The sequence below is a fragment of the Mesoplodon mirus genome (genome assembly GCF_964341445.2).
Source record: "Mesoplodon mirus genome assembly, chromosome: 18".
In the NCBI taxonomy this organism is placed as follows: domain Eukaryota; kingdom Metazoa; phylum Chordata; class Mammalia; order Artiodactyla; family Ziphiidae; genus Mesoplodon; species Mesoplodon mirus.
This window is the reverse complement of record NC_138994.1, coordinates 13,078,218-13,095,165: the sequence shown is the minus strand read 5'-3', so window position 1 is coordinate 13,095,165 and position 16,948 is coordinate 13,078,218. Positions and strand designations below refer to the sequence as shown.

General features: G+C 57.1%; 1 protein-coding gene across 1 annotated transcript; it reads right to left on the bottom strand.

Annotated features, from left to right (window-relative positions):
* Positions 1-5,976: 5,976 nt before the first annotated feature.
* On the bottom strand, positions 5,977-12,767 carry NOTUM (notum, palmitoleoyl-protein carboxylesterase). Its single transcript, XM_082603025.1, has 11 exons — positions 12,343-12,767; positions 11,165-11,217; positions 10,988-11,083; positions 10,400-10,460; positions 10,092-10,150; positions 9,592-9,694; positions 8,730-8,921; positions 8,515-8,615; positions 7,825-7,972; positions 6,791-6,838; positions 5,977-6,560 (listed from the first exon to the last, which is right to left on the bottom strand). The coding sequence occupies exons 1-11, from the start codon at positions 12,672-12,674 to the stop codon at positions 6,254-6,256; spliced, it is 1,500 nt and encodes a 499-aa protein (XP_082459151.1). The 5' UTR covers positions 12,675-12,767; the 3' UTR covers positions 5,977-6,253.
* Positions 12,768-16,948: the final 4,181 nt, after the last annotated feature.

The following is a 16,948-nucleotide window of genomic DNA, read 5'->3' as shown; positions in this document are numbered from 1 at the left end:
TGGCCACTGAGCCTGCACGTCCAGAGCCTGTGCTCCGCAATGGGAGAGGCCTGCATACCGCAAAAAAAAAAAAAAAAAAAAGAATTATTAATACTTTGCCCTGTTTGTGCTCTCTCTCCCCCCATTAATAATTAATAATAACATTAATTAATTCTGGAGATATGACAATTCTCCCCTAGATACTTCCACGGACACCTCCTAAAAGCAAGGCCGTTTTCCTACAGAACCTGAACACAGCGACCACACTTGGGAAATTGATGAATGATCACCTAATACACAGTCCTGCAGTTTCCCCCACCTGCCCCCAAACTACACTTTATAGCATTTTTAATTTTTGCACCAGGATCTGATTGGAATTATACATTGCATTTGGCTGTCATGTCTCTCATTTTCCTTTATTCTGGAATAGTCTCTGCTTTTTTAATATTTCATAACACTGATTTTTTTGAAGTGTCCCAGCCAGCGGCCTCTAGAGCCCGCGAGCCACAACTACTGAGCCCGTGTGCCACAGCTACTGAAGCCCGCGCACCTAGAGCCGGTGCTATGCAGCAAGAGAAGCCACTGCAATGAGAAGCGCATGCAATGCAACGAAGAGGAGCCCCCGCTCTCCACAGCTAGAGAAAGCCCACGTGCAGCAACAAAGACCCAACGCAACCAAAAATAAAAAAATAAAACTGATTCTTCTAAAAAAATAATAAATAATTTAAAAATTATCAGCTTGGGGCTTCCCTGGTGGCACGGTGGTTGAGAGTCCGCCTGCTGATTCAGGGGACACAGGTTCGTGCCCTGGTCTGGGAGGATCCCACATGCCGCGGAGCGGCTGGACCTGTGAGCCATGGCCGCTGAGCCTGCGCGTCCGGAGCCTGTGCTCCGCAACGGGAGAGGCCACAGCAGTGAGAGGACCGCATACCACAAAAATAAATAAATAAAATAAAATAAAAAATAAAAATAAAAATTGAAAAAAGGACTTCCCTGGCAGTCCAGTGGTTAAGACTCTGAGTTTCCACTGCAAGGGGCACAGGTTCAGTCCCTGGTTGGGGAACTAAAATCCCGCATGCTGCACAGTGCGGCCAATAAAATAAAAAAGATTAAAAAAAAAACCTTCCTTTTACAAAATTTTTAAATAGACTTTATTTTCTAGAACAGCTGTAGATGCAAAAAGAAACTGCACTGATAGAGCTCCCGTATACCCCATATCCAGTGTGTTCTATCGGGAACACCTCTTTTATTTTTAATTCTCTTTATTATTTTATTTGGCTGCGCCACGCAGACTGCAGAATCTTAGTTCCCCGACCAGGGATTGAACCTGGGCCCCCTGCAGTGGAAGCGTGGAGTCTTAACTGCTGGACCGCCAGGGAATTCCCCTATTGGGAACATCTTACGGGACATTTGTTACAATTAATGAGCCAATATTGATAAATCATTATTAATAGACTATTATTAAGCAAAGTGAATAATACTTTATTCAGGTTTCCTCAGTTTTAACATCATGCCCTCCTGCTGCTCCAGGACTTGTCTTGGACCCCACGTGGGACATTCAGTCATCACGTTCTCCTCTGGCTGCTCTTGGCCGGGACGGTCTCTCAGACTTTCCTGGTTTGAACGACCCCGACGGTTTGAAGGAGGGCTGGGCAGGGATGTGCAGACTGTCCCTCTGCTAGTTTGTCTGATGTCTTTCTCGGTATTAGTCTGGGCTTGTGGATTTGGGGGAGAAAGACCACAGAGGGAAAGTGCCCTTCTCATTACATCCCTTCAGGGCCTGTGCTCTCAACATGACTCCTCACCGTGACTGTGCCCTTGGTCACCTGGCCGAGGTGTGTCTGTCAGTTGTCACCGCTGGGGAGTTCCTCTTTCTCCGCCTTTCCATCCTGTTCTCTCTGGGGGTGGGATGTCACCATGCGTGGCCCACACTTTAGGGGGGTGTATGCTTCACCTCCTTGACGGGACAGTATCGACATAAATTATTTGGAACTCTGCAAAGAGATTGTTTTTTCTCCCCCACTTAATTTCTTCAATTATTTAGTTATATCAGTATGGACTTGAGGACATTTATTTTAGTTTTATTATTATTTTAAATTTTATTTAATTAATTAATTTATTTTTGGCTGCTCTGGGTCTTCGTTGCTGCGCCCAGGCTTTCTCTAGTTGTGGCGAGTGGGGGCTACTCTTTGTTGCGGTGCGCAGGCTTCTCATTGCGGTAGCTTCTCTTGTTGCAGAACACGGGCTCTAGGCGCACAGGCTTCAGTAGTTGTAGCACACGGGCTTAGTAGTTGTGGCTCGCGGGCTCTAGAGCACAGGCTCAGTAGTTGTGGCGCACGGGCTTAGTTGCTCCGCGGCATGTGGGATCTTCCCGGACCAGGGCTCGAACCCGTGTCCCCTGCATTGGCAGGCGGATTCTTAACCACTGCGCCACCAGGGAAGCCTGACATTTATTTTATACTTTGAGTTATAGTCCAAACTACATTTTTTTTTTCTGTTGCTCAAAGCCTTCTGTGTGTCCCCTTACATACCCCTATCAATGGGGGTGGGGTTTGTTTCTCGGCACCTCCTCACTGCAGGCACTGCAAGATGCCCGGGGCTCATCCTGCACGTTTCCTGCTAGGTGTTTTCCAAGGAGCCCTGGTTCCTGTTATTGGAGATGGTGTAAGAGACTAAGATCTGGGTGCCAGGTGCGCGCATTGCTGCTGGGGTGAACTTTCACACATTGTAACAAGTATTTGTATGTACAAATAAAACAGTGTTATTCAAAATATATTTAAAGAATTTTCCTAAAAGGGCTTGCAAAGGTCATTAAAACTAGGTGGTACACATATATCAGGTTTTACCAAAACCTCTGGGTTTCTTCTCTTCACGTCTCCCTGTGGCTTTAAAATTTCCAGGAGTGTGTTATTACTTTTTTTTCTATTCCTTCTGATTAATGTTTTCATTCACTAAACAAGTTCTTCTGCAGTAGCTGCTGAGTGCCAGGCCTCGTTCTAGGCACTGAGAAACAGCAACGAACAAGGGAGACCAGAGTCTTTGTCCTCTTGGAGCTGCTGTTTTCATCACGTCACGTTAAGGGTCCGTGCTTTCAACATGGCTCATATCAAAACCAAGCAGAAAGCACCGAGAGTCCCATAGACTCCCTGCCCCTAACCAGGCACAGCCTCCCCATTATCTACATCCCCACCAGAGTGATGTACCATTGATTTTTTACCATCGATGGACCTACACTGATCTGTCATCATCACCCAGAGTCTACAGTTTACATCAGGATTCACTCTTGGTTTTGTACCTTCTATGAGTTTGGACAAATGTGTAATGACATGTACCCACCATATTGTGGGGCCACACAGAGAGTTGTTTCTCTGCCCTAAGAGTCCTCTGTGCTCCACCTATTCATCCCCATCCTCACCCCTGGCAACGAGTGATCTTTTTACTGTCCCCATAGTTTTGCCTTTTCTAGAATGTCATAGAGTTGGAATCACACCATATGTAGCCTTTTCTGATTGGCTTCCTTCACTTAATAATATGCACTTAAGGTTCCTCCAGTCTCTTCATGGCTTGATAGCTCATTTCTTCTTAGCACTGAGTAACAGTACATTGTCTGGATGGACTGCAGTTTATTTACCCGTTCATCCACTGAATAGAAATCTTGGTTGCTTCTGTCCTGAGCATTTTTGCTGCTACGGGAAGCCTGTGATGTGGAAAATGTAAAGCAGCAACATTTCAAGGAAAGTTGGGAACTTCCTGGTGGTCCAGTGGTTAAGAATTCGAGCTTCCACTGCAGGGGGCACAAGTTCAATCCCTGGTCAGGGAATTTAGATCCCACATGCCGCGTGGCACAGACAAAAAATAGAAAAAGAAAAGTCAGGAAGTCAGTGTGTCATGTCGATGGCTCACTGAGCACTGCAGGTTTGGCATCACCCACTGTCCTTACGGGTCCTGGGCTCATTTTGCCACTAGTCTCCACGGTAAAGCAGAAGCCGGAGGTAGGCCTTTCTCCCCATGTTCCTTCTTTGTCAGGAACGTGGGGAGAAGGGATTTATTCATTTGGTGAAATCCCACCGGGCCTAACCCACAAGTATAACGTTCAGTGGGCCTGGCATGCCTGAGACACACAAAGCTACCCTCTGACTCTTTTCAGCCCACCTCAAACAGAGCAAGACATCTGTCTGTGCTGATGTCACTGCCTGCCACCCTTCTCCACACAAGGAACTGGTCTTGCGCCAGCGCCTCCGGGGTCCCCCCAACCCAGCTCTGACCAAAGCGTGGGCCCCTCCCTCTGAACAAGTCTCCCCAGGTAGGTGAAGCCCAGGCCCCTTTCAGGTCCTCCCAGCCCCCTCTCCCGCTGGGAGCCCACTGTCGCATGGGGAGACCTGTCCATGGCCCTCCAGGGAGGCCAAGGATGGGGCTGCTCCCCCAAACCAGCAGCTACCCCTGGGTACCCTTTCTTTCATCTCCAGCCTTTTGCCACCCCCCTCCCTGACCTCACTGTTTCCCTTGGCCACTGGGACTCCGTGGCTTCCCACAAGAGTGGCCACAGAGGAAACCATGATTGGGCCACTTAGCTCCCCCTGGGGAAGCTGACATTGGTGATGAGTAGGCTGCAGGTGGGCCCAGAGCTGACAAGACCTCAGGGGACACCCCCAGTCTTGGCGCAGGTGAGACGATGGGGTCTCTGTGATTCTCCCCACTCTGGGACTGGGGCTGCAGACTCCCTGAGAGAGGCTGGGTGGTCGGAGGCTGGGAGCAGAGCCCAGGCATGAGTCCTCCCTCTGTCCCTTCAACCCTTCACATAGCCTCTTTGGGCCTCAGTTTCTTTATCTGTAAATTGGGGTTTTATAATAAGACCTACTTGCCCGGTGCCATGTGCGTGGGGCACTTAATGCAGGGAGTGCTGAGGAAGCCACGTCTGTTGGAGGGTCATGACCTGGCCACTTGGTGGGGGGAGCTTATCAGTGTGTCACTGAAACCACAGGTGCTTGCTTACTGTCTCTGACCCACATGCCACTTCTGGGTGCATCCCACAGAGACGACGGCCGCGTGCAGTGATGCTGACACAGGCTAGCCACGCTGCACCCTTCGTATCTGAAGAGGGTATGAAGCACAGAGCTCATTGCTCACTGGTAATGTCCCGCCAGCATGGAGCTCTCCGCAGCCCCAAGATGCAACGGGAAGTAGAAACCAGGTGACAAGTGTATGGCATGCAGTCACATGTGGAAGGAAAAGTAGTGTGTGTGTGTGTGTGTGTGTGTGTGTGTGTGTGTGTGTGTGTGTGTGTGTGTGTGTGTGTGTGTGTGTGTACGTGTTTATGGGAGGCCAGGTCCTCTGGGACTAGCCACAGATGCAGAGCCAAGGGCTGGCCAGAGGGAGAATTTTCACCCTCCAAAGCTTTGCTTCTTTCAAATTCTGGAACATGTGCATGTGTGACGTAGTGAAAATAAATACAATACAAACTTCTAAGAAAGTGTTAGCTGGGTAGGGAGTGTTTTGTGATAAAGTTTTGAAAGTGGAGGTTGCTGGTGGAGACAAACATTGTGGATGTACAAATGCTGAGTCATGCACTTAGAAATGGCGGGGTCGCGGCATGAATGTCACCCCAAGAACAAAATAAAGAGGAAAGGGAGCTTAAAACCTTGCTGGGGGCTCACCTGAAACAAGCCCATCACTGCTGTTTGCTGAAACGATGAACAGGAGGAGCAGGGGTTGAAGGGCAAGAGGCCCCGTGGTCGCCCCCAGTCTCTCTGCCGCCCTGAGATGGGGGGAGTCGGAGTTGGGGGAGGGATGTGAAGTGGGCAAAGTGCCCCCTCAAATAAACACATCTACAGGGTGAGGCTCTTTTGTTATCTTTTTTCTTCATTATTAAAAAAAAATATGTTACAAAACAATATCATTCACTATATATTTCTTGCTTATTTTTCTTTTTTAAAAAATTAAAGTAATAAAAAAAGTCACTTTATAAAATAATACAAAAGGGCAGGCGAGGCTGGGGGCTGGGCTGGGGGGGGCCTTCTGGGCTCGGGGCTGAGGAATCCAGTGCTTCTGACTCCCCACTGTGGGCTGGAGGCGGGAGTCAGGAGGGAGGGATGGTAGGATGCCCAGGGCCACAGCTGGGCTGACGGTGGGTCCATCCCAGGCTGGGCCTCCCAGAGGCAGTGGGAAAGAGGCAGTGAAGGCTGCCAGGGGAGGGCATCCAGACCGAGGATGGGGATGGCCGGGGCCCTGCAGCCCTAGGAGGGCAGGAGGGCTTGGAGGGGAGGTGGGCAGGGCCCTAGCTTCCGCTGCTCAGCATCCCCAGCAGTTTACTGGGCTCCAGGCCCTGCTGCTGTGCCACTGTCTGCACGTCGAAGCCCATGTGCATCAGGAACTGGGCCACGTTCATCTCCTGCCCCGTGAACTGGTCCCGGATGGTGGGGCAAGAGGGGTTGCAGTGGGGCCAGGGGCAGCTGTCCACCAGGTGGATGGGGCAGCCTTTCAGGGGCGCTTTGCTGGCCTTGTGGCTGTCGTGGAGGCTTCTGTCCCAGCAGTGCAGTGCCCGGGGCAGTGAGGTCCCCTTTACCTGGACGTCTGTCCAGTGGCTGTAGACAGAAACCCAGGTGGGGGTCACTCAGGTGTGGCCAAAGCAGAGGATGGCATTGCTACCAGTGAATTCTTGCCACACAGTGGGTTGTCTAAGTGATTTTGAAAGCCCCCAAAAGAAGCCAGAGCCGGGGAGGCCGGTGGGCAGGCCTGCTGGGGATGGGGGCACTGCAGATGCTTGGAGTGAGAGGCACAGATGCGAGCTGTCCTGGGGCTTGGCGACACTGACCTTCGGATGATGATCTCGTGGGAGAGGCAGGCAGGGGCAAAGCTGGCCCTGTTGTGGAGAAGACAACCTGTGAGCAACCATGTCCCGCCTGAGCCTTTCCCCACCCCCAAAGCCCACAGGTCACAGCAGCTCCAGCCCCCTCTACTGGGAGGCTGTCCCCTGCCTGGCTCCTACTTCCCTCCTGCCGCTCTGCCAGCCAGTGGCTCCCCCAGGCCTTGTCCCCCCCAGCACACATGCTCCCTACTAGCCCCTGTCCCTTCCAGCCTCCAAATCCTGCTCGGAGTGGGGGCTCTCCTGGACAGGTGAATATTTTGTTTTTCTTTCTTTTTTTTCTTAATATACTTTAGCTTTTAATCAAAGTTTTAGGTTCACATCAAAATTGAATGGAAGGCATAGAGAGCTCCCATTTATCCCCTGCTCTTATACATGCACAGCCTCCCCCATCATCAACAACCCCCACCAGCTGGTACATTTGTTACAATCAATGAACCTACACAATGAACCTACATTACCACCCAGAGTCTGTACATCAGGGTTCACATCAGGGTTCACTCTTACATCAGGGTTCACTCTTGGTGTTGTACGTTCTATGAGTTTGGACAAATGTATAATGCCATGTATCCACCATTGTGGTACCATACAGAGTAGTTCCTCAGGCCTAAAAATCCTGTTCTCCACCTATTCATACCTCTCTCCCCCAACTCCTGGCAACCACTGATCTTTTTACTGTGTCCGTAGTTTTGCCTTTCCCAGGATGACATAGAGTTGGAATCACACAGCATGTAGCCTTTTTAGATTGGCTTCTTTCACTTGGTAGCACGCCTTTAAGGTTCCTCCTGTCTTTTTGCAGCTTGATCGCTCACTTCTTTCTAGCGCTGGGTAAAATCCCCTTGTCTACATGGACCACAGTTTGTCACGTACTCAAGGACCCCTTGGCTGCTTCCTGTTTTCCACCTTTGAGGCCTCTCTTTTTAAGTCAAGTGGTTTACTGTATATTTGGGGTGGGGGCTGAGTGGGGTCCCCAACACACTCACGGTACGTCCTTGAGTGTGTTCCGCAGCTCACGGCCCAGGTTTTGGATGTACAGCCACTGGCCCTCCTGCACCGGCTGCCCCGTGAGGTGCACATTGTCCACAGTCAGCTGGGCCTCGTCAAACAGCCACTGTACCACGAACACCGGGCCTGGGGGGACGGCTCAGATGGGCCTTGCCTCGGGGCTCTGCCCCCCACCCCAGGCTCAGGGGCCCGAGGCCGCAGTCAGCTCCATAGCAGGCTCACAGGCCAACTGGGCTCTCTGTGCAGGGTGCCGGCCGCCAGCATCCCCAGCACCCTTCCTTGAAGAGATGCCTTGTTCCCTCCCCGCACCTTGGCCTGGCTCCCAGGGACTCCACTTTGACCAAAACATGGTGATGATGTCCCTTCAAGTGTGGGGCTGGGGGGAACAGCCAAGGCCTCACACAGGGGCAGCACTGGGATCCAGCTCCAAAGCACGTTCCTCACCGTGGATGTGGAAAGCATGACTAGCCATCCTGGTTTGTCGCAAACCAAGTGGACTTTTAGTGCTGAGACCAGGAAAGTCCCAGCCAAGCCCAGAGGACTTTGTCACCCATCCCAGGTGGGACAGTGGTCTCTGGGCCTAGCCTCTGAGGGCTGGACTCCAGGCTGGGTTTCCAGCAGGTGCAGATAGTCTAAACCGCCCCCCGCCGCCCCATATGCCCACTCACAGCGCAGGGTTGGGTAGACTTTGTAGCCAAAGAAGCAGTTCCACTCCTCGCCCTCCTTGAACTGGCGCCTACAGCGCTCCGGGACCACCCCATTCCAGTACCTAGGCCACATGCTGCAGGTTAGGCTGCCCCTGGCCCCCCATGAGCTTCTCCACCCACAGATGCCACCACACCCCAGGCCCTCTGCACAGGATGGGCCCTCCCTCCCAGGGCACCTGATGCCCCGGCGGATGGCCTCCGTGGGCGCGCAGGTGATGGTGTCAATGCAGTCTGTGCGGCGGTACTGCTTGTTGTCCAGGAACCAGCCAGAGTCAGCCAGGCCCCGCACCTGGATGGCTGGATAGCCCAGCTCCTCCAGCTGCTCGGCCACGCGGTCCACGTTCAGCAGCACTCCTGTGCCCCCCGCGCTACAGGGAAGGCGGGATGTCAGGCCAGGCAGATGAGGAGGACACTCACCCACCAGGGCCCGCCCAGCCCCAAGCCCATCCCCAAGCCCCTCCCCGAGCGGGCAGGGATCTGAGAGCATTCTGAGCTGCCAACACGTTCTGTGTTCGTGTGTAAGTCACCTGGGCCCTTCAAGGTCTTGGAGGCAGAGAAGGGCTGGCAGAGCTCCTGGCACTGACCCAGCGCTAAGTGTCAGGTCATCCCACTTCCTCCCACCCCTCCTTCCCTCCCTCTCTCTCGCTCTCTGTTTCCTTATCTGAAAATTAAGATGAACTAGGTGGCCCAGGCCCCTCCGTCCATTCCTTGGATGTCCCCTGGGTCCCCTACATGCCTGCTGGGATACAGTGACCAGCAGGTGTGATCCTGTCTACAGGGACCCCAGCCCTGGTGGTACATGGGTTCACAGCTAACCCCTAACCAACTGCCTAGGTCACTGCAGTCCAAGGCTTCCCTCACACCCAACAGCCATGGACCCAGAAGCATCCCCTGGACAGCTTCCAGCTACATGGCACCTGGGAGCCGAACCTCTGAGATGCCCCGTGATGCTGAGCCTCCCGGTCATGCATCTGCCCTGGCTCAGCCCCAGCTTCTCCCTTCCATCCACACTCCCACTCCAGCCCCTGCCCAGCCCACCTGCTCCCTGCCAGCAGCAGCACCTTGGCCCCGCTCAACCCTTTGCCCAGGAGCTCTCGCACAACCTCCTGGATGATGAGGGCGCCCATGAAGGCGTACTCGTCTGCACAGAGAAGGAGGGTGGCTTCGAGTGGGGGCCTGGACACAGAGCAAGGCCTCCCACCCCCAGCTTGGCAGAAGGAGGGGTATAGCTGGGGGTCTGGAGGGTCTTAGAGGGGATGGGAACAGGGGCTGGGTAGACTAGAGGGAGGTGGGTTAGGTGCACAAGGCTGTGCTGGGGGCCCTCCCGCAGGGAACACCCAGGAGTGAGGACCCTCCGGGGCCAGGCCAGCCATGGACAAGCCAGGCAATGGGTGCTGAGAGCAGGCACCCTGGGACACACTATCAAATGGTTAGAGGGAGTTACAAGGCTGAAAGTCTGTATTTCTCCAGAAGCTCCGTCCTCCCTGCCCTGCCTCTGTTGGGGGTGGGGGGGAGTTGGGGGAAGGCAGGGGACTCACTCTTCTCAGACTTGGATGAAGCCCCACTCCAGACATCGCTGGAGCAGTAGGGGATGAAGCTGTGACACAGGGATGGTGTGAGCCCGCCATGCTTCTCTGTTGCCCGAGGACCCCAGGAAGGACCACCCTCCTCAGGAAGGACTCCTGAGGACAGGAACCCCCTAGGAAGACCTCTCCCAGGACCAGACCCCCTCAAGGATGGGATCCCCAAGGATGGACTCCCCCCTAAGAACCTCTTAGGAAGGATCCTCCAGGAAGGACCCCCAAGGACAGGACCCCCAAGGAAAGACCTTCCGGCTCCCTCTTACACCATGTTGGCGTTCCACCAGTGGGGGTTCTCCTCTGGCTGGGAAGACAGGATCCCCGTGCCTGTGGCAGGGGAGAATAGAGGCAGTGGGTCTTTCTGGTGGGAGGGGGGCATGCAGGGGTGAGGACTACAGGAAGGTGTGGGGCTGTGGGAGCATCCTACTTGGCCACAGCAAGGAGGTGGGTGGTGACACCCACCTGAACCAAGGTGGCTGGGGAAGTGGGGAATGAATGGATGGGTTTAGTTACTCCACGGAGCCCCCATGGCCAGGATGGCCAGCCAGGCTGTGACATCTGGACATGGCCCTGAACCTCCCCCCTTCCACCAGATACTTTGACCTAGGGACCAGCTGTGTACTGCACAGCCAGGGTGAGCCCTGGGAAGTTACCTGTGGAAGAAGAATGAAAGGTGAGAATGAATGATCCCTAACTTTGAGGTGGGGGGATGGATGGGGTGGGGCCTCTCTGGGCCTCTAGGGAGTGAAAGAGGAGGAGCTTCTTCCAGGACTTCCAATTGTGAGCCCCTTCCCGTGCCACACCCCCCACCCCCTGCCTCGTGGGGGCTCCTGGTCAGTTCCTGGCACGCTGACCTGTTCGAGTGAGCGGCCAGTCCTTGGAGCTCATGAGGCGCCGCATGGTGTCATATCGGGAGTCGCAGTTCTCCCGGTTGAAGCAGTACCAGCCTCCTGCGGGCACAGCCACCACCTCAGGGTCCAGTGCCCAGTGGACCCCACCCCCACCCCGCCACCTCCGCACCTAGGACGCACCTTCCAGAAACAGTAGCCATCGCCGGCTGCCCTTGGATTCCTTCAGGTAGTAGCTGCAAGGGAAGTGGGCGGAGCGGGCGGTCAGCTGGGGCTGCAGGGCCCAGCTCCAGGAAGGAAGGGGTCATTCCACCTGTCGCCGGGCGCGCGCGGACCGCACGGGGGCGCCAGCGGCCAGGCCCCCGCAGAGCGCGCCCGGCCCGGCCAGCCAGTCCCGGGAGGTGGCGCTCGCGGGGCGGGGAAGGGCGGCGAGGGGTTGTGTGGTCCGTGGAAAATCCCCACGGCCCGCCCCGCGAGAGACCCGCTGTAACCTCGGCGCCGGCGGCCGGGCGGGGGTGGGGGGGTCTTCGCTGGGGCTCGGAATCCTCCTGGGACGCGCAGTGGCGCTTGGAGAGTGAAAAGCACTCTCGCTGGAGGAGTGTGCGTGGGGCAGGGGCACTGGGGTAGGCGCGCGTGGAGGGGCGAGGGCGCCACCGAGGCAGGGTCGCACCCTTCCTTCCGAGACCCGACCTAACGTCCAGTTCCTCGGGCTGTGGAGTCGCTGAGGGCATGGGCGCCCCCAACCCCTCCCCAACCCTCAGCCTCGCATTCTTTTTTATCTGCTTCCGTCTGGAGAGGGGTGAATGCTGCACCCCAGGTCCTTCTGTCCCACCTGCGCCCCCTGCCTGTCCCTCTGGCTGGCTGGGCTCCCTGGCAGTCCCGGCAGCAGCAGGGAGCAGACGGGGCGAGTAGAGCTGGGGTGGGGGTGGGGGTGGGGGTACGGCAGGACTCTCCCCGCCCCCTGTGTCGCCTCCTCCTGCTGGAGCCAGGGCCACTCGCGGACTGCCATCTCCCCGCCCAGGGAACGAAGGACGCGAGCACAGGGGCTGGGCACCAGTGGCCGAGGGGTCAGTGCCCGGGCTGGCCCGCGACCAGCGCTGCCAGAGCTGCCCCACCCCCCGCGCGGCAAGCCTCCGAGCAGGACCCTCCCCGGGGCCAGCGCCTCCGAGACCCGACGGGAGCCCTTTCCCCTGTGGGCGAGCACCGCTGCGGCCAGCAGGGAGGGTCCGGTGCAGAGACTCCGTGCGTCTGAGCAGGAACCGGGAGGCGGGTGGTGCGAACCCGCCGGCGACGAGGCGGCCCGCGGCCCCGAGGCCAGCGGCGGGGGCGCGCCGGTCGCGGCGGGCGGGTGCGGGCCTTACCCGGCCGAGCTGCCGTCGTTGCAAGTCACCGACGTGTTGAGCAGGAGGTGCAGGCGCAGGTCCTCGTTGAGCTGCTGCGCCGAGCAGGGGTACAGGGACTGCGCCAGGCTCTTGACCTGCGCCATGAAGCTGTCCATGTTGCCTTCCACGGCCGTGAAGTCCAGCGGGAAGCTCTCCACCGGTTGCCCGGCCGCCGTCGCCGCCTCGGCCCGCGGCGGGGCCGGCGGCGGGGGTGGCTGCTGGCCGCGGCGCCGCCAGGTCTTCCTGCCCTCGCCGCCCCCGGCCCAGTGCAGCAGGCCCAGCAGCAGCAGCACGCGCACCCCTCGGCCCATGGCCGCGCTGCTCGGGCCCGCGGCCACCTGCGGAGAGCGGGCGGCCTTGAGGCGGCGCGGCGGCGAGGGCGCCGGGCCGGGGGCGCTCGGGCCGCGGGGCGCCAGCCGCGCCTGCTCGTTCGCCCCGCTCCCTGCGTTGGGCTCGGCAGAGGAGGCGAGGGCGGCTCGGCGTCGAGGCTCTCGGGCCGGGCGCCGTCGGCCTGGGCAGCTGGGGCTCCGCGCGCGGCCGGCCGAGGGCAGCGCAGGGTCTGGGTGCGCTGGCTCCGGCCCGCGCCAATGAGCGGCGGGGGCCGAGCCTGGGCGTAGTTTGCGGGGGCCGCGGCGGCCCGGGTGCCCGCGCGTTAGAAGTGCCGCCGCCGCCGCCGCCCGGGCTCGGCGGAGGGGGAGGGGGCCGCGCTCGCTCTTTTCTTGGCGGAGGCATCGCCTTTTCTTCCCAAACCGCAAGCCTGACGGAGGGGCCTGGACTATCCCGCCGCGGCCGCCGGAGGCGCTCCCGGCCCGGCTCCGTGGGGGGCAGCGCGGCCCGGCGGCCCCGGCGGCTCATTCATCGCGGCCAGCCCGGCGCCGCCGCCCCCGCCCCCGGGCGACTGGAAGGGGCGGGGGGGGGCCGGTGGGGAAGAAGCGGGGCTTTTCCGCGCGGGGGGAGCTCCGTCCGCCACGGGGCGGGTCGGCCCGACGGGCTGGGGGCACAGGGGGAGCGCTCACCTGAGCCGCCGGGGTACCCTCGCCCCCGCCGCCCAGGCCCACAGCAACCCACGGGCGACCAGGACCCCGCTCCGCAACCCCCACCCCGAACCGGCCCGGAGCCCCGCGCTCACCGCGGCCGGCGAGGGCGGCCCCGCGGCCCCGGCTCCTCGGCGTCGCTCGCCCAGCGCCAGCCTGCTGGTACGCCCGGCTCGGCTGCCTCCCCTCTGGCGCTGGCGCGGAGCCTCCCGGGACTTTTATCCAGCGGGGCCCCCGGGATCAAAGCGACGGCGGACACAGGGCTCCGCGCCGAGGGGCCGGCACCAGAGGCGCCGGGGCCTCCCGGAGGAGCGGACAGGTGTGGTGCGAGGCCCCGGCGCCCTCGGCGACCTGCGGGAGGGACTGGGCGCCGCAGCACGGCGCCACGGGGGAGTCGCCCTGTCCCGCGCCTGGGTGGACAGATTCTGGGCGGCCCTCGGAGGGCAGAGGGAGTGCTGCCACTTATGCAGGTCGGTGGGCCTCAGGGCGGGGTCCTGGATCCTCCCTGCGTGCGCCCTCGCTTTGCGCCCCATGCCAAGGACCCCCAAGAACCTCTCCCGCAGTCCCAGCCGCCCCTGCGGTGGTCGAGGATGGAAGAACTGCCGGCTTGGTTTCTGTTCAGTGACCTCCAAGCAACGTAGTGCATCTGCCCCATCACTTCACCTTCCCAGCGCACCTCACTGGGGACAGAAGGAGATTCCTCCTCAGAAATCAAAAGGGGGTGAGGGGGCAGCTGTTTACTTAGGAGGCTTCCTCCCGGCTAGGTGGGCAGACAAAAGAAAAAAAAAGGGCATTTATTTGCCCTCCACACACACACACACAAAGTGCCATAGACAGCTTTGGTAGACCTCTCATTCCCCTCCCAGCCACAGCTCCGTGGATGTCATTACGCTATTGTAAAGACAGGAAACAGACCTTGGCTTTTGGGTCTAGAGCTGGGGCAGAGCTTCCTGAGCTCCCTCCTAATTCGGGGCAGTGGGGAGGCTGTGTCCCCTGGCAGGCACCTGCAGCCCCTCTGGGGCAGGAGAATAGAGGTTGCCAGAGCCTCTGGCAGCACCGGGGACCCTGCCCCTGCCTTTGCCTCCTGAGCTGTCCTCCTCACCAGTCCCTGGGCTGAGTAATGGGCTGAGGGTTAAAAAGTTACAACACCCACCCCGTGCACAGACACAGCAGGTTGCTCTGGCCAGGCTCTCAGAAGACAAAGTGGGAGACCAGACAGGGTCCTTGAGAGCTGCTGTGTGAGGTTTAAGCAGTAACTTAAACCTCAAAGCCTAACATCAGGCTGAGGTGCCCCAGAGGTCGGCCTTGGCTGGGGTCACTCAGTGAAGGAGAGAACAGGCTGTGACAAAAAGAGGTCCTCCCCACAAGCTCCTGTGGTGCAGCTGGGCACCCATTTTCCTGATGAGGGGAACTGAGACTCAGACATGCCAGCAGAAGGGCTGAGAGTGAGCTCTGTTCATTTGGGAATCCACACTTGCCACCCTCCTGTCTTCAGGTCAGTATATAGGCCCTGCGTGGGACTGGCCAGAGGCAGGCATTTCAAACACAGGTCCCCCACACGAAGGTGTTCCTAGGCATGGGGGAGAACACGTCCCAGGAACCCTCTACGTCTAGGAGCCTATTATTCCAAGTCCCAGGCAGGGAAATGCTGCTTCCAGCCGGATGGCAAGACTGCGTAGGGTTGTACTTCACATGGACCTGGCTCTGAGCCATTTCCTGGCAGGAGATCCTGGGCAAGGCCCGTGACCTCTCTGTGTGCCTCTGTTTCCTCTTCTTTAAAGCAGGGCAATGACCGTACCTCCATCAGAGGGCTGTTGTGGGATTACGGGAGCCCATGCATGAAAGTGCTCGGTGCTGTGGGAATGGCAGTTACAATTGCCAATGAAATTCCGGTGCGAGGCGGGAGCATGCATGTTGGACTCGCTAGTATTGCTGTAATGAGATTTAGCCTGCACTTTGACCGAAATGAATTCGTTTGATTTATTCAACCCTACTAGCAGAAGTGAAGTCTTCTCCAGAACTTCCCTGTCCTTCTGTGTCTCTGCCTTCCCCACACCCTCTCCTTTAAGCTTTAGACCCCCAACTCAGACTCTTGGTGGTGACAGCCCCTGAGAGAGCCTTCCTTGGCTGTTCATACTGCATCCTTCTCTCGACTCAGACAGACTGGCTCTGTCCTTGGGCTCCCTCCCCTCAAGGGCCAGCTTTACCTTCTGCACCTCAGACTCCCCCAACTCAGAGTTTTCAGCTCCCAAAATCTAGGAGGGGGTTCCTAGGACAGCAGGTTCTGTCAGCTGCTCAGCTCTGGGCCTCTGCTTCCAGGCTGCCTGCACTCAGCCCAGAGGCCACTGTGGCCTTGACACATGGGAGGAAGGGGAACCTGGTTGAACAGCAGCAGTTCAGATAACACCTCACATCCACTAGGATGGCTGTGATCAAAAACATGGAAAACAGGGAATTCCCTGGTGGTCCAGTGGTTAGGACTCGGCGCTTTCACTGCCGAGGGCCCGGGTTCAGTCCCTGGTCAGGGAACTAAGATCCTGCAAGCCATGTGGTGTGGCCAGAAACAAAAACAGAAACAAATGGAAAACAGCAAGCATTGGTGAGGATGTGGAGAAACTGGAGCCCGTGCATTGCTGGCGGGAACATAAAATGGTACAGCCACTATGGAAACAGTTTGGTGGCTGTTCAATAAATTACATGTATAATTATCACATGACTCAGCAATTCCACTCCTAGGTATAATCCCAAAAGAGATGGAAGCAGGTGTTCAAACAAAAACTTGACCATCAATGTTCACAGCAGCAGTACTCACTATAGCCAAAAGGGGGAAACAACCCTAACGTCCATAATGGATAAAATGGATAAATAAGATGTGGTCCATTCATACAATGGACTATTATTCAGCCATAAAAAGGAACAAAGTACTGACACATGCTATGACACAGACGAACCTTAAAAACATTAAGGTAAGTGAAATAAGCCAGAAACAAAAGGCCACATATCTTATGATTCCATTTACATGAAATATGCAGAATAGGCAAATCTACAGAGATAGGAAAGCAGACTTTTGGTTGCCAGGGGACAGGGAGGAACAGGGAGTGACTGCTAATGGGTACAGGGTTTCTTTTTGGGGTGATGAAAATGTTCTAAAATTGACCATGTTGATGGTTGCATAACATTGTGAATGTACTAAATGCCATGGAATTGTACACCTTGAAGTGGTTTTATATTACTAATTTTACCTAAAAAAACCCAAACACCAATGGGTCTAACCAATGATGGTCAGCAGGCTGGGCCTGAGGCACCAGGTGACTGGCAGGGATGCGGGGCAGGTGAATGAACGTGGTGGGCTGGTCCCACCCTGGAGATCCTGCTGGGACATGGGATGTGCATGCCCCCATTCACTCATTAGACAGATGTCTGTGGGGCCCACACACTGAGGGATGTAGCTGCGGGGCTGAGAGCCTATCTCTGCATTCAGGGCCTGGCTCTGCTGCTGCTGGGCCTGCAGCTGGCTCTCTGAACCTCAGGCTTCTTATGTGTAAGGTGGA